Source organism: Urocampus carinirostris, chromosome 2 (assembly GCF_059441175.1).
Source record: "Urocampus carinirostris isolate Australia breed hairy pipefish chromosome 2, RoL_Ucar_1.0, whole genome shotgun sequence".
In the NCBI taxonomy this organism is placed as follows: domain Eukaryota; kingdom Metazoa; phylum Chordata; class Actinopteri; order Syngnathiformes; family Syngnathidae; genus Urocampus; species Urocampus carinirostris.
Window position 1 is genome coordinate 944,440 of NC_142350.1, and position 20,368 is coordinate 964,807.

Here is a 20,368-nt window from a genome sequence, read left to right on the forward strand (position 1 = left end):
CGCGACATTAATGGCAGCAATACTTCGTAATGTCCACATCTTACCTGTAGAACTTTTCCTTCTGGGTTCTCTTCGAACTGCAGCTGCTGTTGATAGAGCGGGTCCAGCGTCTTTCGGGACAGACGGGTTCTTCTCTTCAGCAGACATTTGCCATTGTCCATCAGGTAGACCTTTACGTAGGCGGCTGCCACAACCATTTATCATGAAACCGACAACTAAACAGGATTGTGCTTGACCTCACATCTTCCCCATTTTAAAGAGCTTGCCTCCCTCTAAAAACGTCACCCCCCCCTGCTTTAAAATCAAACTTAAGGAAATCTTACCGGGCGTGTTCTTGTTTCCCTGTTTTCCCACAAGCCCCCTGGCCCGGATCACCTCCACATCCAGCCGCTCCTTCCTGTAGACCATCCCAATCTGGATGTCACCTGAGCAGCACAAAAGCAGGACTTTTAATTGGGCATTTACACAGTTTAGTCCTGATTGGCCGGTACCCATGGGAGGCGTGGCCAGGGTCTGCCTGCCGGCCAACTGGGCCGGGCCTAAGCCGTCCAGGAAGCCGGTGAAATGTTTGTCTGTGGCCAACTTGACTCCTGGAAAGATCAACCTGGAATGCAAAGGATAACCAGGTGAGGATTCCTGTGGTCAGGCAGCCTCCAATGTGGGACTCTTACGCGCCGGGCTTGGGGTCTTCGGCGTCAGGATCGCGGCTGGGCTGACGGGTAAAGCGAGACTTGAACTCCACTGCCAGTCCCATTTCCACGCTCCTCTGAACCGGCAACCTCACCACCTTCTTCTTCTTCTCTTCCTCTAAAGACAGCCAGCAGTCACTTTCTAGCCTCGCTAAGAATTGTGGGGGCGGATGTCCCACCTTTGGCAGCGGTTTCACACTCGCCCAACTGACCTTCCGGATTGAGCTGCGAAGTATTTTGACTCTTCTTTCCCAGGCCAACCATTCCCCTGACACGGGCGCTCAGACTGGATCGCCGTTTCTTGTCGTCGTCGTCATCATCGTTGCGGCTCAGCGAGCAAATGTCGCCGCCCACAGCTGCTGACTTGCTGGCTGGTGTGGCACCCAGTGCCCTGGAGATAAAATCAAAGTATGGTTAAAAACTCAGGACAGGATGATTAAGGAGGACATGTGTGAGGGTGACTCGCCATCCCTTCCCCACCCCTGTAGCTAAGACAGTATAAGACTAGGCACTATTAAAGATAAGAACGACTTCTCCCGCATCATTCTGAAAAAGGCTCCAGAGCTGTTTATTCAAACTTTTTAGCATCAAGTATATAGTTAAGGAAAGGTGGGGCCAACTTTGCCACAACCCAAAAGCAGTCCAGGAACCGTCAACATTGGAGAAAGCTGTCCAGAGTTGCATCCTCATTGGTGCCACAATGACCCATGCGGTTAAAGGATCCGTGAAATAGTTATGCGAGAATATGCCTCCGGCTTCTTATTTTCAGTATAGCAAGCATATAGGATAAAAGAACTAGCCCAAAGTTCAGGCCGAACTTTACAGGGAAGAAAGTCAAAGCCACTCCATTTTAAATGTGTGGTGCACCCTTAAAGGAGGATCTCCTAAGTAATTTGTCTGTCTTAGTGCCAAAGAGTGAACCCCCCACTCATTGCATATTTTGTCCTGCCATATTGTCGAGTGAAGGTTGGGCCTGCCCAAGGTGCAACTCTGTCACTTACTTGGACGATTCTAGCTCCTCCTCCTCTCCTTCATCCACAGAATCACCACCCTGCAGTGTGGTCGTTTCCACTGATCCCTCTGACAAGGCCTCTGGACTTTCCCCAAGGCTAGTCGGCCAATGAGAGGACAACTGGAGAAAATTTCAAGGAAACCGAAGCCACGCCCACCATAGCAGGCCCCCTTACCTTTGGATCGGGGGAAGAGCCAAGACCGGGGACTCGGCCAAAAAGTCACTCAGGTTGCTGAGAGAAGACTTCAGCGACAGCCTGTCCTGAGTCTGTCCACCAAGCCCCACCAGTCATATCATCTCCCAATCAAGTCATATTTTGTGGGTCCTCACCTTTTCTGGATCCGTAATGGTTCCTGCTAACACACAAAAGGATTGGATAGTTTGGAGTTTAGAGTTAGCGTTAGGGTTTTAGAGGGTTATAGAGTAAGGGTTGTAGCAAGTTAGGGTAGAGGGGTTGAGTTAGAGGTAAGGGGGTTAGGATTAGAGAGTGATGGTGAATGGGTTAGGAATTAGATGGTACTAGGGTTATAGGGGGTTAGAGGTAGAGGTGTTAGGGTTACAAGGTTAGGGGTTAGGTAGCTAGGTTTAGGGGATTAGGGGTTAGTATCAGAGGGCTATAGTTAGTATTAGGGTACATACCGTCAGCCATGTTGCTCTGCTGGTCCTCCCATGTGACCTCTGCACCGGAAAGGACAAACAGCGTGATTGGACGACGGGCCTCACTGACAAGACTATGTGACAGCATTGACCAATGGCTGACCTTTCTTGTTGCCTCCAGGTGTGGCTGATTGTCTATCCACCTCTGACATGCGTGTTGATGTGACGTAAAACATGAGAACGGCATCGCTACAACACGGCTAGCGCAATAAAAGGCAATCACCGACCTGGAGTGTGAGGAGGTGGAGCTGCCGGGCAGTTTATTGCTGGTGGGGGTGGAGCTTGAAGATAAGGGGCGGGGTTAGGCAGAGTGTCTTGAGCAGGAGTTATCAAGGGAGGGGGCGGAGCTGGAGGCAGTGATACTTGATGACATGCAGAGGAAAGAAGAGTTGTGACAGAAGAGGGAGGAGTTTGAGATTCTTTAGGGGGAGGAGGCGGAGCTTGATTCAGTGAGGGACTGGGAGTGTCCACCGATTGGTGCTCGGTTGTCTCGGTCATTAAAGTTGGTTCCATAGGAGGCGGAGCCTGTATGGTAATGAGTGGAGGCCATTGCTGGTTGCTGGTTGGAGGAAGCTGCCCGAGGGCGGAGCTTGGGGTAAGACAAGCCGCTGTAGCTCCAGCACTGGGTGTGGCCCAAACTGGTGGAAATTGGGCGGATACAAAAAGATAAACTAAAACTGGGGACCTAGCTTCCGTCATTCCCTTCAAAGAGCCGACCCGTTGAGTCATTTATTTCGTCAGTGACACATCACTTCCAATCAAATGTACCTTCATGAGAAAAAAGGCTCCTGTTGTTCACATCAAAGAGCCAAGACGGTTGCAAACAACACATAACTATCGCAAAGGGAGCCGGCTCCCGTTGTCTATTTCAAAGAGACGGCTCTTAGAGAGATGTTCGCGAATGGCATATCCCTTGAAGAGTGGCTGTTTGTTTTGTGGCGCTCTGACTCAGAGCTGTTAAGTTTGTGAACGACACATTACTATCTCAAATGAAGCCGTCTCCTGTTTGTTGGAGTGCCAGCTCCTGTCATTCACTTCAAAAAAAATGGCTCAAGAACCACTATGTTTGAAAACAACACACCACTATCTCAAAGATCTCAGATCTTATAGAGCCTTCAGAGTCACGAAGGACACACCCCTATTGCGAAGGGAGTCGGCTCATCGAGCAATCACATTTGCCAACGACACATCACTAGGCGGCTGCATGCTTATTGGTCAACACAACGTAACAATGTATCTGGATCCCTTTTGCCAATCTTACATGTGTCAGGAGGGCGTTTGGGTGGCACGGTGGGCAAGCGGCGTCCTCCGCGACCGCAATCAGGGCTTCCCATGGGACTGGCCTGGCCTAACCTGCCCAAAAGATCAACACCATAAAGACCGGTTTCAAGACTACAAAGAGAGCCAAAACCAAACTTCTTTTCAGTGAGTTTCAGGGGTTTTGGGACATCACCTCAGCAGCTCCTCGTCCAAAGGTTCTCCATCCAAAACAGAGTCTGGGAGAAAGCTGTGGCTGAAAAGCAGAAGAATAGAGGATACGCTGCAAAACCTCCAAATGAGATAAACCGAAAGCCCACTGACCTGAAGTCCTCCAGGCTCCCATTGGCCCAGGACGCGTTGCACAATCTTGCCGAGTAACTACACACAAGAGATCAAGCGCTACCGATTTTGTGGAGAAAAACAGTCAACTGGGTAGGAACTTAAGGAGAACATCTGAAGATAATGCCATAAAAAATTGTGAAACCAATCACGGTCAAGTAGCCCTTATTGTCAAAACCTGGTGTTTTTCACAAGATTGAAATTCTCTCCTGATGAAACCGTTATACAGCTAGAGTTTCCGCCAATAAACGAGGCCTTTTCCTCGTCAGATCCTTCGAAGCATCACTCATCACATGCCTCTCTCTTTTATCAGTATTTAAGACAGATTATTTACCTATATTTGGCGTTGTTGGCAGTATCGGACTCGTGGCATGGATTTGGAGGCAAAGTGCCCATTAAAAAACTTTCACCATTGACCTGGGACACTTATGAAAGACTTTGGTTGAACCCATTTATTTAGCCTATAAATCTAATAATCTCGTCTTCAAATCCAAGTTACAGTGCATCCGGAAAGTATTCACAGCGCTTCACTTTTTCCACATTTTGTTATGTTACAGCCTCATTCCAAATTGTATTAATTTAATCTCTTCTCTCAAAATTCTACACAAAATACTCCATTATGACAATGTGAAAAAGTTTTTTTTTTTTAACTTTTTCTGAATTTATTAAAAATAGAAAACTAAAAAAATACATTTACATAAGTATTCACAGCTTTTGCCATGAAGCTCAAAATTGAGCTCAGGTGCATCTTTTTTCCACTTATCCTTGAGATCTTTTTACAGCTTAATTGGAGTCCACCTGCAGTAAATTCAGTTGATTGGACATGATTTGGAAAGGCACACACCTGTCTATATAAGGTCCCACAGTTGAATGTGCATGTCAGAGCACAAACACCAAGCATGAAGTCAAAAGAACTGTCTGTAGACCTGCGAGACAGGATTGTGTTGAGGCACAAATCTGGGGAAGGATACAGAAAAAAATCTGCTGCTTTGAAGGTCCCAATGAGCACAGTGGCCTCCATTATTCGTAAATGGAAGACATTTGGAACCACCAGGACTCTTCCTAGAGCTGGCCGGCCTTCTAAACTGAGCGATCGGGGAAGAAGGGCCTTAGTCAGGGAGGTGACCAAGAACCCGATGGTCACTCTGTCAGAGCTCCAGCGTTCCTCTGTGGAGAGAGGAGAGCCTTCCAGAAGAACAACCATCTCTGCAGCAATCCACCAATCAGGCCTGTATGGTAGAGTGGCCAGACGAAAGCCCCTCCTTAGTAAAAGGAACATGGAAGCCCATCTGGAATTTGCCAAAAAGCACCTGAATGACTCTCAGACCATGAGAAACAAAATTCTCTGGTCTGATGAGACAAAGATTGAACTCTTTGGTGTGAATGCCAGGCGCCATGTTTGGAGGAAACCAGGCACCGCTCATCACCAGGCCAATACCATCCCTACAGTGAAGCATGGTGGTGGCAGCATCATGCTGTGGGGATTTTTTTCAGCAGCAGGAACTGGCAGACTAGTCAGGATAGAAGGAAAAATGAATGCAGCAATATATAGAGATATCCTGGATGAAAACCTGCTCCAGAGCGCTCTTGACCTCAGGGTAGGGCGAAGGTTCATTTTTCAGCAGGACAACGACTCAAAGCACACAGCCAAGATCTCAAAAGATTGGCTTCAGAACCACTCCGTGAATGTCCTGGAGTGGCCCAGCCAGAGTCCAGACTTGAATCCGATCGAACATCTCTGGAGAGATCTGAAAATGGCTGTGCACAAACGTCTCCCATCCAACCTGATTGAGCTGGAGACTTATTGCAAAGAAGAATGGGCAAAACTGCCTAAAGTTGGTGTGCTAAACTTGTGGGATCATATTCAAAAAGACTTGAGGCTGTATTTGCTGCCAAAGGTGGATCAACAAAGTATTAAGCAAAGGCTGTGAATACTTATGTAAATGTGATTTCTTAGTTTTCTATTTCTGATAAATTCAAAAAAAGTAAAAAAAAAACTTTTTCACATTGTTATGATGGAGTATTTTGTGTAGAATTTTGAGATAAGAGATTGAATTAATACAATTTGGAATGAGGCTGTAACATAACAAAATGTGGAAAAAGTGAAGCGCTGCGAATACTTTCCGGATGCACTGTAAGTCTTAAGTCCCTGACTATGAGCCAAATTCTTTAAATTCCAAAATCTGTAGGTTTCAAGTTAAGTCCAAGGCTAACCCATTTATCTAGCTTATACGTCTAATGTCCCCAGCTTCCAAGTATTGAAATTCCAAGTCTGAAAGTTCCAAGTCAAGTCTCAGTTTTAATAACAGGATTTTAAATAATCAAAAGGGGAATATTGTGGGGAAAAAAATCCATTTTATAAACGGTCATGGAATTTCAATACGCCCATTTTTGGTGTTTTTGACAAGGTTGGAATTTTCTCCTGATGTTCTGCATTTAATTAGCACTGTTCAATCAAGTCAATGAACACCTCCCAAAGCGCTTTATACAGGGAGTGCAGAATTATTAGGCAAATGAGTATTTTGACCACATCATCCTCTTTATGCATGTTGTCTTACTCCAAGCTGTATAGGCTCGAAAGTCTACTACCAATTAAGCATATCAGGTGATGTGCATCTCTGTAATGAGAAGGGGTGTGGTCTAATGACATCAACACCCTATATCAGGTGTGCATAATTATTAGGCAACTTCCTTTCCTTTGGCAAAATGGGTCAGAAGAGGGACTTGACAGGCTCTGAAAAGTCAAAAATAGTGAGGTATCTTGCAGAGGGATGCAGCACTCTTAAAATTGCCAAGCTTCTGAAGCGTGATCATCGAACAATCAAGCGTTACATTCAAAATAGTCAACAGGGTCGCAAGAAGCGTGTAGAAAAACCAAGGCGCAAAATAACTGCCCGTGAACTGAGAAAAGTCAAGCGTACAGCTGCCAAGATGCCACTTGCCACCAGTTTTGCCATATTTCAGAGCTGCAACATCACTGGAGTGCCCAAAAGCACAAGGTGTGCAATACTCAGAGACATGGCCAAGGTAAGAAAGGCTGAAAAACGACCACCACTGAACAAGACACACAAGCTGAAACGTCAAGACTGGGCCAAGAAAAATCTCAAGACGGATTTTTCTAAGGTTTTATGGACTGATGAAATGAGAGTGAGTCTTGATGGGCCAGATGGATGGGCCCGTGGCTGGATCGGTAAAGGGCAGAGAGCTCCAGTCCGCCTCAGACGCCAGCAAGGTGGAGGTGGGGTACTGGTATGGGCTGGTATCATCAAAGATGAGCTTGTGGGGCCTTTTCGGGTTGAGGATGGACTCAAGCTCAACTCCCAGTCCTACTGCCAGTTTCTGGAAGACACCTTCTTCAAGCAGTGGTACAGGAAGAAGTCCGCATCCTTCAAGAAAAACATGATTTTCATGCAGGACAACGCTCCATCACAGGCATCCAAGTACTCCACAGCGTGGCTGGCAAGAAAGGGTCTAAAAGAAGAAAAACTAATGACATGGCCTCCTTGTTCACCTGATCTGAACCCCATAGAGAACCTGTGGTCCCTCATCAAATGTGAGATTTACAAGGAGGGAAAACAGTACACCTCTCTGAACAGTGTCTGGGAGGCTGTGGTTGCTGCTGCACGCAATGTTGATCGTGAACAGATCAAAGCACTGACAGAATCCATGGATGGCAGGCTTTTGAGAGTCCTTGCAAAGAAAGGTGGCTATATTGGTCACTGATTTGTTTTTGTTTTGTTTTTGAATGTCAGAAATGTATATTTGTGAATGTTGAGCTGTTATAGGTGAGATGGCACAACATTCATTTGGACAGGTAACTTAAAATTAGTTTTATCTGGTTATATCAGTATCAGAAATATTTTATTAACACTCCACTTATTGAAACATGAATATTTTGTTTGTTTGTTTGTACATGATTCAATTGTTTGTTTGTTTGTAAATGATTCAAATTGAATCTTTTCTTCCGGCGCCGTCACGAATGGCAGCCACTCCAGCAGCTCCCGTGTTATTTTCGATTGTTCTCGATTGTTCTCAGCTCAGGGATGCTGCTGGAAATGTGAATTTCCCTTCGGGGATGAACAAAGTATCTATCTATCTATCTATCTATCTATCTATCTATTGGTTTCCCTGATGAAAATAAATAATTGAAATGGGTATACATTTGTTTTTTGTTAAGTTGCCTAATAATTATGCACAGTAATAGTCACCTGCACACACAGATATCCTCCTAAAATAGCTATAACTAAAAAAGCCCCACTCCAACTTCCAAAATATTCAGCTTTGATATTAATGAGACTTTTGGGTTCATTAAGAACATGGTTGTTGTTCAATAATAAAATTAATCCTCAAAAATACAACTTGCCTAATAATTCTGCACTCCCTGTATGTGCTTCACACTTTTCCATCTTACACACTAACTGCAAGGCAACTACCTGCTATCAGGGGCCTTAGGGATTCAGTGTCTTGCCCAAGGACACTTCCCGGAATCTGCGACCTCTTGATCCCAAGATGAGCGCTTTACCTCCTGGGCTACTGCTGCCCTGATGAAGGTGTTATACAACCAGAGGTTTCACCAATGAACAAAGACTTTTCCTGCTCAGCTCCTTCAAGCCAACACTCGCCTAATGCGTCTATTTTTCATCAGATCAAGTTTTCACCAAATTTTCTAGTAGCAAACGAGCAACTAAGCGAAGCTTTGCCGTACCAGTCATGGGAGTCCAAAGAAATGGCCCCCGACCTCCTCAAGGACCTCCTGCACAAAAGGGCTTCAATCATTCCCATTGGCCAGCACTACCTAGATGGTCTTCCCTTACCTGTCCAGGCTGCCGTGACGGCCCACATCAGAGTGAGCTCGGGTGATTTTGGAGCTCCTCAGCAAACGAACGGCGTCGTCGCGGTAAAGCGGGTACAAAGAGTTGGCGCTAAATATTTAATTGACAGGTCAGGGCTCCGCAGGGCCACAGAGAGGCAGAGTAATTCTACCTGTGAATTGGCGGGGAGCACGACACCGCCGCTGGGTTGTACCTGGGACAAGACGAGGGCCGGCCCTCACCCAAGGAGTGGGCGGATCTACACAAGTGTCGGCAGCTTGGCATGTCGTCTGCCAATGGTGAGGAAGGAGTCAGGGCTAACTGGGCAGAGACAAGTTCCGGGAGGTAGAGTTTACCTGAGCTGGCGCAGATGCCGCCCTCGCAGTCGTAGTCAGAAAAGTCCCCGTCGCTAAAGCGATGAAAACCTGCAAACAGGAACATACAGTCTAAAAAAGAATTATTTCAACTAGTGAGGACATATTTAGCTTTAGCTGTTAGCGTCTGTATTTGTGTTATTGCCTTTGGGGTAAGCTGCGACCAGCACAACATTAGCAATTAGCTTTGTTTATGCAGCTGATATCACAGACTATTGTCACTTGCTTTATTAGCATTAGCTACTAGCATTGGCTCTAGAGTTGCTCAATTAAAATATAAATGAGTGCACTGCAAAGAAATCATTTTTTTCTTATTTTAAGTATTATTTTGATTTTCTTTATAGTTGAACTAAGCACATGTTTAGCTTTTTTATTGCTTTAAGGGGTTGCTAGCTGTGACAACTTCTGACATAAATCTCCCCAATTTAACAACATTTGCAAATTGAAAAGAAATTGACATAATAAACTTCCAAAATAATTATTTTTTTCTTATTTATACATATTTAGTTTTGGCATTTAGTTCTTAGCTTTGGTATTTTTTTTTGGTTTGAACAAATTTATTGACACTAAAAACAGAAAACAATCATGACAATCTCAACAGCAATTAAGCACATTCACAATATTATATTCCAATATTATGTTTTTAACAGCAAACACAAAGTGAGGTTTGAACAAACCTTCTCGAAAATCAAACATATTCACAATTTCATTATATAACATCTTTGTTAGTGTCAATAGATCCGTCCAGGCCAAAGTCGATTGTCCTCGGTCTGAACAAATCCACCGACACCAACAGCAGCAAAACACAGCCATCAAGCATATTCACAATTTATTTTATATTTGACAATATGACGTGACGATATGACGTTTTAACATTTGGTATTAATAAAATATTGGTTTAAGTGTTGACGAGCACAACCTTAGGAACTTGCATTGAATTAGCAGCTGGCATCTCAGACCCTCTCACTACGTTTAGAGGTCATTGGCTGTGATTAGCATAATATTAGCAACTAGCATTAACAGCTCCTTTCATTTCATGTTCATGTAATGAGGATTTTCATATGAAGGGAATTTTTCATTTTTTTTGTGTGTCAAAAAAAATTACTGAGAGCCATTAGGAAAAAGGCTTTATTTATCTAATCAAATTCCAATATATCTTTTAGCTTTAAGAAGCTTAAGTTAGCTTGAAAAATGGTCTAAAATACACTTTTCAAAGTTGCAGAGCATGTATTTGTAGAGGGCATCACCGAGGTCCTTGCACTACTCACATTGGAGAATCCTGACAGCAGGAGTATCATGCTGTATAATCTTTTGCAGTGGGAGGGTGCTATTGACCCGCGGCAGCGAGGAAAAATTGTCAAGTTTAAACCAGTGCGGCTGATTGTCCATCAAGGCGCTTTTCTCCAGACTGATCACCACCTGGGGCAACACCACAGAAAGTTGGCGGGACTATCAGGGGTAATGTTCCAAAGAACGTTCCCTAAAATATCTGCAGAAACGTCAGCAGGAACAATAGTGTGGTCAACGGGAAGATTCGATGGAACGTCAGCGGGGATGTCCGCAGGAAAATCAGCATGAGTTTTGGGGGGAACGCCTAAGGAAACCCCTGTAGTAGGAACGTCACAAAAACATCACAGGTAAATTGGTTCCCTGGACTGTCCACACTACCATCTGTGGTGAGTCTGCGGTAACGTCAATGGGAATGTTACAAAAGCATTGGCAAGGAGTGTCAACGCATACTTCCACAAGAGCACTCACAGGAACGCCGACAGGAACAGCCACGGGAACGCCCACGAAACGCCCACGGGAGCGCCCACATGAACATAAAAATTGAAACGCCAACAGGGGGGTTAGCAAGAACGTCAGAGTTAATGTTGGTTCCCTTGAACATCAGCGTGAATATCTGCGGGAAGATGTCAGCAAGAATGTTCCAAGAATGACAGATGTAATCTCGGTTCCTCAGAACACTTGCGGGAACGTTCCCCGCGGACACGCCTACCATTCAACGTCTTCTCACCTCTCCGAGGAACTGGCACTCGTCTTGGCCGACTCCAGCCTGATCCCAGACGGTCAACTTCAAGTTGCGTTCCCGAAATTCTCGTTCGTGGATCGGAGAGTACATAAATGTCTGGTTCCAGCGAGGTTCAGTCAACTTCTTGACCGTCTTGGTCCTTCGTTTACACTTACCGCTAAAGCCAAATGATACCGACCATTAGCATGGAGGACCATGGACAATCTAGCTGCTTTGTCGACTGTCCTACCTTCTGTCGGGAAGTAGGTGGAGTTCCACGTAAAGGTTTCGAGGCCGGCCGTCCACTTTCATGGGAAGTTCTTTGGCTCCCAGGACCGTGACCATCAGCTGGTGTCCGACGTTATCGTAGTATAACTTCACCTGCCAGGAAAGTACATTGAGCACCAGAAGCAATCAGCCTGCACCCTACTTAGTCAAAATGAACCAATCAGCCCGCCCCCTTTTAAGGCAGGTAGAACCAGGGGTCCCAATCTCGACTTAGTTGGCAAGAACAAATCAGCACACCCCATTGGTTCTTGATTTTGCCAAAATGATGCATTTTAATTTAAAATGTACCAAATTTTCATCCGGGGATGGGGCGGCGTGATGGCATGCCCCTTATAATGCCCCCGACAATGCCCCTGGACGTCGCCAGACTGTCCACCCACCTGGGTCTCACAAAATTCTATTGGAAACACAACTGGATGTAGATAGTGCGGGCTCACCTGAAGCCTGGGAAGCAAAACCTGCTTGCCCCCAGTCTGAAACAACAAACTCCTTTCAAATGATTGGTCCGGTCGCATGTCGTGTAAACGTACCAGGCCCCGTTCTTGCATGGCATCGGGGCTTACAGCTGAGTCCAAGGAACCGGATCCTGTTTGTGTAGGAACATTTATTTTCTGCCATCTTTTGGTCAAGACCAAATCTGGCGCTTTAACTTACCAGGTACATGATGACGGTGGAATGAGTCGGCAGTTCTGGAAAGACAAATCCTGGTCAGGTGAGGGCGGGGCTTGTACCTGTGGATGTGGGCTTACCTGATTGGTCGCCATACCAGCAGCTCTACTTCCGGCTCGTTTTTGGACTCCAAAATAATGTTGTAGACGTGGTTGAAGGTGGCCCCTCGCAAGGTGCGTCCGTTCCACACCACCACCTCGTCCCCTGGAAAGCAGCCAGGATGCCGTCAGGATTTTTCCACTCAAATTTAAGACTTTTTTTTACCAACCAAATCCAAACTAATGTAATTTAAGATCAATCTCACACCTATTCCAGCATACAGACGTGGGAGGCAGGTCGTGACGAACCCCGACGCCCGTCACCACCCGGATGCGACGGCAGGGACTATAAAGACCTGCCCCATGCTGAGGGGGCATGCGGGGGGGATTTAGATGGGTGGGTCCCGAACAAGTGGCCTGGGGCGGCATTAGCTCATGAGGTAAAGCACTTGTCTTGGGATCAAGATGTTGCAGGTTCGATTCCCGGCTCCTCAGTGTTATATGTCAAAGTCTCCTTGGGCAAGACACTGAATCCCTAATGCCCCCAATAGCAGGTAGTTGCCTTGCATGGCTGACGCTGCTATCGGTTAGTTAGTGTGTAAAAGGGAAAAAGTGTGAGGCACATTGTAAAGCGCTTTGGGAGGTCTCCATCGACTTGAAAAGCACTATATAAATGCAGACCATTTACATTTACGTGGATAAACAATAATCCTCAAAAGGCAGGGCAAGAAAATGGGAAGTAAAATTGTGCATTTTGGTCACTTTGCGAACTTGGCGAAACTTACCAGACAACAACTTAACCCAAATGGTTGCACTTATACTGCTAACGACATTAGGGATTTTTTTAATAAAAAGATTCAAAATCAGGAATGAAATTTTAAAAGAACGCTCTGTATCCTCCTCTTATATCAAAGATATGGAGGTATTAGGTATGGACCGTGTTGGCGGTTGTTCAGAAACATTCTCCAGTTTCAATGATTTGTCCCTTGATAGTGTAACACGGATGGTCAGTAGGGCCAAACAAACTACTTGCCTGCTTGATCCGTTTCCAGCTTCACTGGTGAAGGATCTGTTTGGGATCTTAGGACCATCAGTTTTAAATATTATTAATATATCGCTATCCTCGGGTATTGTTCCTGTAGCCTTCAAGTCTGCAGTCATTAAACCCACGCTTAAGCGACCTAACCTTGACCCAGAAAGCCTAGGTAATTATAGGCCAGTGTCAAATCTGCCATTTTTTGCGAAATTACTTGAAAAGGTCGTTGCACAGCAGCTAAATGACTTCATGTTAGAAAATAACCTCTTTGAAACTGTCCAGTCAGCATTTAGGGCAAATCACTCTACTGAGACAGCCCTGGCTGAAGTAACCAATGATCTCCTTTTAACAATAGATTCCGGTGCCTCATCAATGTTACAGCTGCTGGATCTCAGCGCTGCCTTTGATACGGTCGACCACAACATATTATTGGTTCGTCTAGAACGAATTGGTATCTCAGGAACTGTACTCTCGTGGTTTAGGTCCTACCTGTCAGACAGGATGCAATGTGTTAACTATGGCAATCTGACCTCTAAACAATCTAATGTCCCCTGTGGTGTTCCTCAAGGCTCTGTACTTGGCCCCCTTCTTTTTAGTATTTATATGATCCCGCTTGGTGACATTATCCGCAAGTATAATATTAGTTTCCATTGCTATGCAGATGACACTCAACTGTATGTGCCACTGGAAAAAACTGGACATTTAAGTTTTAGAAATCTGGAGGCTTGCCTTACTGAGATTCAAAGATGGATGTCACTTAATTTTTTACGCCTTAACCCAGAAAAAAACGAAATGTTGATTATTGGTCCAGCTCACTGTCGTCAGTTGTTTTCAAACACTACCCTGAACCTAGACAAATGTAATATCACCCAAAGTGACTCGGTCAAAAATCTAGGTGTTATATTTGATCCTAATCTGTCGTTTCAGTTACACGTGAAAAATATCACTAGAATAGCTTTTACCACCTCCGTAATATTGCGAAGATTCGTTTGATGCTGTCCCAATCAGATGCAGAGATTTTAATTCATGCGTTTATTACTTACTCGGCTTGATTACTGTAATGTATTGCTTTCTGGTCTCCCGATGTCTAGCATTAAAAGTTTGCAGCTGGTTCAGAATGCGGCAGCTAGACTTTTGACTAAGACCAAAAAGTTTGAGCATATTACTCCTGTATTGGCCAACTTGCACTGGCTCCCAGTCCACTTAAGATGTGACTTTAAGGTTCTCTTATTAACATATAAATGTTTGCATGGGCTTGCACCCTCTTATCTCTCCGATTTGATTTCCCCCCATGTTCCTGCATGGAGTCTGCGCTCGGAAAATGCCGGTCTACTAGTGACTCCGAGAGCCAAGAAGTCTGCAGGCTCGAGAGCGTTCTCCATCCGGGCCCCGGTGTTATGAAATGCCCTCCCTCTGGAGATAAGATCTGCAACCTCAACGGAAGTTTTTAAATCGAGGCTTAAGACACACTTCTATTCCAAAGCGTATGATTGATGCCCACCTCATATTCTGTTTTGTCGTGTCTTTTTCTGACGCCTGCCTGGCTGATACGAAGGAGAAGGATGATTTGGGATGGGTCAGCGGACAAGCGTCTGACCTGCAGCAGGTCAACCCCTGCTTTTACCCGCTGGCAGAGATGGGAGGCAGCGTCGTGGCCGTCATAGACTTTCTGGACTGGTTTGCAGGCTGGGGGCGTCGTTGGTGTCATGCACTTTCCGGACATTTTTAACATCTTACCCAATGTTTACTATTCAGATTCAGATCTACTTTATTGTCATTCCAGTACACGTGTATACAGAACGAAATGTCGATACATCTGACCCACACAGTTTCCTTGAATGTACAGATATAAATAAAATGTTGTATTGAGTTGGAGTATTGAGTACTAATAATATTCTAAATAATTATGGCTATGTATAGTATTTTACAGTAGTGCAAATAGTGCAAGAGGAGCAGCTAACCAGATGTGCAAAATGGGCAGTCAGGTAAACAAGTCAGGTAAACAGTAACAATAACATTGTAACAATAACACTGTAAATACAATAGTGCAGAGAAACAGATGTGCAAGGAGTGGCTAGCTATAAAGAACTGCCAGTAGTGCAAAAAAGTCAAACAAAACCAACAGATGTACAGATTAGCAGCAGTTTAGATTTACTATGTGTTTGATTGACCATTTAACAGTCTAATGGCCAGGGGGACAAGACTATTGTGGAACCTGGTGGTCCTGCACCGCACACTGCAGTACCTCTTCCCAGAGGATAGCAGAGTGAACAGTCCATGATGGGGGTGAGAGGGATCCCTGATAACGTTCTTAGCTTGGGATAGGCAGCGCTTCTGGCCAATGTCCTGAATGGAGGGGAGAGAAGTCCCGATGATTTTCTCTGCTGTCCTCGTCACCCTCCTCACACTACCCCAGTCGGAAGCGTTGCAGCCTCCACACCACACAGAGATACAGCTGGTCAGGATACTCTCTATGGTGCCCCTGTAGAATGTGATGAGGGAGGGTGGGGGCAGGTTGGCTCTCCTCATCCTCCGCAGGAAGTACAGGCGCTGCTGTGCTCTCTTCACCAGTGATGCAGTGTTCACGGACCAGGTGAGTTTGTTTGTGATGTGCACCCCTAGGAACTTGATGCTGCTGACAACCTCCACAGCCTTGTTGTTGATGAGAAGTGGGGCATGGTTGGGCTGGTTTTTCCTGAAGTCGATAATGATCTCTTTAGTTTTGTCAACATTCAGGACCAGGCTGTTGTCCCTGCACCAGCCCACCAACTGCTCCACCTCCTCTCTGTAGGCCAGGTCGTTGTCGTCCCTGATGAGGCCCACCACTGTTGTGTCGTCCGCAAACTTCACGATGTGGTTTGTGGCAGACCTAGGGACGCAGTCGTGTGTCATCAGGGTGAACAGCAAGGGGCTCAGGACACAGCCTTGGGGGGAGCCCGTGCTGAGGGATAGTTATGTGTACAGTAATGCTAATTGTAATTCACCCTGCTCAATCCTGGAAGGGGGATTACCACATGTGAGGTCCTTTCTCAAGGTTTCTCTTTTCTCCTCACCTGAGGTTTTTGAGTTGTTCCTTGCCCGCATGCTGGTTTAAGATCAGGTAATTGTATAATGTTGTAATTGTAATCCTGTGCAGTCCTTTGAGACATTTTTGTGATTAAGGGCTATATAAATAAATGTGACTTGACTTGACTTGACTTTGAGTCTCCATGGTTTGTATTACAGTGGGACCTCGCTACTTCGCGGTTCGACGTTCGCGGTCTGTAATGGTTAAAAAATAAATAAATATAATAAAAAATATTTATTTATTTTTTTTGATGGGGTGTCGCTGCTTCGCAGATTTTAGGCTCAGGAGGTAGAGTGCTCGTCTTGGGATCAAGGGATCCCAGTTCGAATCCCGGCTCGTCCGTGTTACATGTCGAAGTGTCCTTGGGTAAGACACTGAACCCCTAACACCCCCAATAAGCAGGTTAGCGCCTTAGATGGCTGCAAGGCCGCTATTGGGAAATGTGGAGCACATTGTAAAGCGCTTTGGGAAGTCATTGACTTGAAAAGCGCTATATAAAATGCAGATCATTTCATTTCATTTTCACTTTTTGCGGGTTTTTTCGGCAGAACGTCAGCGGACGCGGGATAAGGCAACCGGCTGGATGGGACGGGGGACGGGGGAGTCGGCGGAGGTCACTCCCGGGCCGCGCGACGGAGCGAGTTCGGCGGACGCGGCGTCACCCTAATAAGGATAAGCGGTGCAGATAATGAGATGAGATTTTTTTTTTTTTTTTTTTGAAGGTGCGCAGCTACTTCGCGGATTTTCACTTATCGCGGGTGGCTTTGGTCCCCATTAACCGCGATAACCGAGGTCTTACTGTATTCTTTGCACTCGTTTTATGGTTGCACTACAAAATACAGCAACATGTAGTGGTGATAGCTGACCAGTTTCTCATGTAAAGTAAGTAAAGCTAATGCATATTACGAATTCATTTATAATTTTTCACATCAATTCATTTCTAGTTTCACATTAATTCTTAACGGGTTTTTTAACAACTTATTTGATGTAATAAATAAAAAATATATTTGAGAACAGTGAAATAATTTAAATCAGAGTTTACCTTGTTGTAGACCTGATTTGGCCCAGTTTCACTCAGACCCTAGCTCCCGAGGCCACAAAGTAAATAGAGTTTGAAACTCCTAAAGAAAATACCGTACATAAGAAAGGAGTCAACGAAGTAGACAAATTTGGATTAATTTGGATGATATTGATGGCTTCAAAGCAGAGTGCATTGTCTATCAGTGGCATAAGAAGCTTAAACAGTCCCTTAAAACACTTTTTAACTTTTTAAATGCCCATCTTCAGTAGACACTGCTGATTTTTTCCTTTTGGATTACACGTTTTAATTTATATTTTTGGGCGTATTTTTTAGAGGTTCTGTGTCTAAATTGGTTAGGATTGAATGGTATTTTCTTTTGTGTTCTATATTTGATTTATAGATTTGCAGAGTTAATATATTTAAGTTGTGTTTTGCAATGTTTAAGGGAATCCCTTTTGTTTTTTACTTTGAATCTGTTCAATGTGGAGCAAGCAGGGCCAGAGAGGGGCCCTTTTCAGCCCGGGAGTTTTGTACCCAAAGCCGGCCCACTTAGCGATAGGGAAGGAATTTGAATGATTGGAACAGCAGCAAGCTCTTATGATGCCGTTTTAATGGGAAGAAACTCAGGTATATGTTGAATTAACAGAAAACGCTACTAACATAACTTCCGGCGCCGTCACGAATGGCAGCCACTCCAGCAGCTCCCGTGTTATTTTCGCTACTTTTGTGATTTATTGTTTTTTTTGCTTACTTTTTCAGTGCCCTGCAACACTTGTAGCACTTTGGATTACTTTCTATCCTATGGATATGGGTTTTAACGCGCAAAAATATGTATATTCAAGAAATCTACTCCTCGACCTGAAGAATTCTCGAGCCGGCGCGGTCCCCCTTTTACCTAACGACGTGAGGCGACCCTACCGGGGTTGCAGAGGCGGTGCTAAGGTAAAGGCTAAGCGGCTAGCGGCGAAGTGGCGATATAAGCCCACGGTACAGTCCAACTCCCTACCAAATAAGATCGACGAACTGGCTGTGCTTGTGAAAAGACATCAAAGCATACAGGGAGTGCAGCTTGCTTTGCTTTACGCAAACGTGGCTCACATCTAGCATCCCGAACGCTAACATCGCGCTAACCGGCTTCTGCGCTGTTCGGGCTGACAGAGGCACAAAAGTCAGTGGGAAGCGCAATGGAGGGGGACTGGCTATCTACGTGAACACGAGGTGGTGTAACCCCGGGCATGTAAAAACAAAGCTTTCTATCTGCTGCCGTGATGTCGAACTTTTGGCCGTAAGTCTGCGTCCCTATTACATGCCCAGAGAGTTCGGACACGCCATTGCTGTCATTGTTTACATCCCACCGCGCGCTGATGCGGAAGTAGCGTGTGACGTCATCCACTCCGCGGTGGCAAAACTACAAACATAACACCCGGAGGCTGCAATGTTAATCTCTGGGGACTTCAACCACTTGACTCTTGATAAGACACTGCCCTCTTTCGTCCAGTATGTGGACTGCAAGACCAGGGGAAATAGGACTATTGACCTTCTGTATGCAAATATCAAAAATGCATACAGTGCAAAACCACTGCCTGCCCTTGGAAAAGGAGACCACAACCTCATTCTGCTTAAACCACAGTATAAACCAAAAGTGAGGAGGCTACCAACAACCACACGCTCTTTTAGAAAATGGTCCACCGAGGCAGAGCAGGCTCTGAGAGACTGCTTTGGACGTACGGACTGGGATGTCCTGCTAGGGTCCAGCAGTGGGGACATCGAGGAGATGGCAAACTGCACTACGGACTACATTAAATTCTGCATGGACAATGTTGTTCCCATATAGACTGTACGCTGCTATGCCAACAACAAGCCCTGGATCACGAGCGACATCAAGTGCCTTCTGGACCAAAAGAAGAGGGCCTTTAAAAATAGTGATCAGCAGCAGCTAAAACGAGTACAGAAGGAGCTCAAAGTCCAGCTCCGGAAAGGGAAGGTACAGGAGGAAGTTGGAGAAAAAAGCTGCAGAACAACAACATGAAGGAGGTGTGGGAAGGGATGAAAACAATTACTGGCTGCAGCACCAAGCAGGGTGTGGCTGTGGATATAGATGTGGGGCGAGTCAACCAGTTGAACAACTTTTTCAACAGGTTTGACCACTCCGCCTCATCCTCACCCCTCAGTACTGCAGCTGTCCTCCCCCCCTCCCCCTCTGGACACTAGCATTGAAGACATCCCCCAACTAAAAATAACTGCAGCCCAGGTGTGTGGAGAGCTGAGAAGGCTGCGAACCAGCAAGGCAGCTGGTCCAGATGGAGTATCCCCCCGACTGCTGAAAGCCTGTGCGTCTGAGCTGGGAGACCCTCTACAGCGCATCTTCAACCTGAGCCTTGAACAGGGGAGGGTCCCTCAGCTGTGGAAAACATCCTGCATTATCCCAGTCCCAAAGAAATCAAGACCTGAGGAACTCAACGACTTCAGGCCGGTCGCCCTGACATCACATATGATGAAAACCATGGAGCGGTTGCTGCTGCACCACCTGAGGCTACAGGTCCGTCACGCCATCGACCCACTGCAATTTGCTTACCAGGAGAAGGTGGGAGTGGAGGATGCTATAGTATACATATTACACCGATCCCTCTCTCACCTGGATAGGGCTAAGGGGGCTGTGAGGATTATATCTTTGGACTTCTCCAGTGCCTTCAATGCGGCCAATTTATGTAATTTTTCTAACGGCCGCCAGCAGCGTTCGAGTACAAAAGGTAAGATTTGGACCGGTGGAATATTAGCGCTGAGGAAGACTGCAACTTCTTAGTTTGTGCACAAATTAAATTAGCGTAGACATATCCTCATCATGCAAATTGCAAAAAGAAAGGCACATGACGCAACTTACAAGCAAAACACAATCGAGCAGTCCGATAAAGAAGGAAACAGAGCTACTGCACGTAAACTATACTTTGCGAGCGTGTTGCTAGCGTGTTTTTGAATAAGGAAGCGTGGGACGACGTCTATGTGACAAAGTCTCTTTCCCCTACTGAAGGAAGACGAGTTTGATGACGTCAGTTATGAGGAGGAAGATGAGGTCAGTTTACCGTGGTTCCTACATGG

At 45.6% G+C, this 20,368-nt stretch overlaps 1 protein-coding gene across 10 annotated transcripts in view; it reads right to left on the reverse strand.

Annotated features, from left to right (window-relative positions):
* Window positions 1–20,368, reverse strand: part of LOC148370557 (regulating synaptic membrane exocytosis protein 2-like) — a 34,512-nt gene that overhangs the window by 4,675 nt on the left and 9,469 nt on the right. For 2 of the 10 annotated variants that reach the window (XM_088328207.1, XM_088328204.1), the window contains exons 5-28: window positions 12,191–12,314; window positions 12,096–12,130; window positions 11,879–12,027; window positions 11,404–11,534; window positions 11,160–11,331; window positions 10,411–10,561; window positions 9,125–9,193; window positions 8,941–9,058; window positions 8,772–8,879; window positions 8,663–8,710; window positions 3,940–3,996; window positions 3,812–3,871; window positions 3,620–3,711; window positions 2,586–2,996; window positions 2,462–2,503; window positions 2,341–2,379; window positions 2,032–2,057; window positions 1,877–1,968; window positions 1,691–1,798; window positions 902–1,080; window positions 672–807; window positions 492–604; window positions 324–425; window positions 45–184 (exon numbers count right to left, since the gene is read on the reverse strand). In XM_088328207.1, coding sequence (XP_088184333.1) covers window positions 45–184; window positions 324–425; window positions 492–604; window positions 672–807; window positions 902–1,080; window positions 1,691–1,798; window positions 1,877–1,968; window positions 2,032–2,057; window positions 2,341–2,379; window positions 2,462–2,503; window positions 2,586–2,996; window positions 3,620–3,711; window positions 3,812–3,871; window positions 3,940–3,996; window positions 8,663–8,710; window positions 8,772–8,879; window positions 8,941–9,058; window positions 9,125–9,193; window positions 10,411–10,561; window positions 11,160–11,331; window positions 11,404–11,534; window positions 11,879–12,027; window positions 12,096–12,130; window positions 12,191–12,314 — 2,702 coding nt within the window. Of the gene's footprint in view, window positions 1–44; window positions 185–323; window positions 426–489; window positions 605–671; window positions 808–901; window positions 1,081–1,690; window positions 1,799–1,876; window positions 1,969–2,031; window positions 2,058–2,340; window positions 2,380–2,461; window positions 2,504–2,585; window positions 2,997–3,619; window positions 3,712–3,811; window positions 3,872–3,939; window positions 3,997–8,662; window positions 8,711–8,771; window positions 8,880–8,940; window positions 9,059–9,124; window positions 9,194–10,410; window positions 10,562–11,159; window positions 11,332–11,403; window positions 11,535–11,878; window positions 12,028–12,095; window positions 12,131–12,190; window positions 12,315–20,368 lie in introns of those variants that run through there. The other 8 variants (XM_088328211.1, XM_088328210.1, XM_088328212.1 and 5 more) reach the window with 8 other exon arrangements.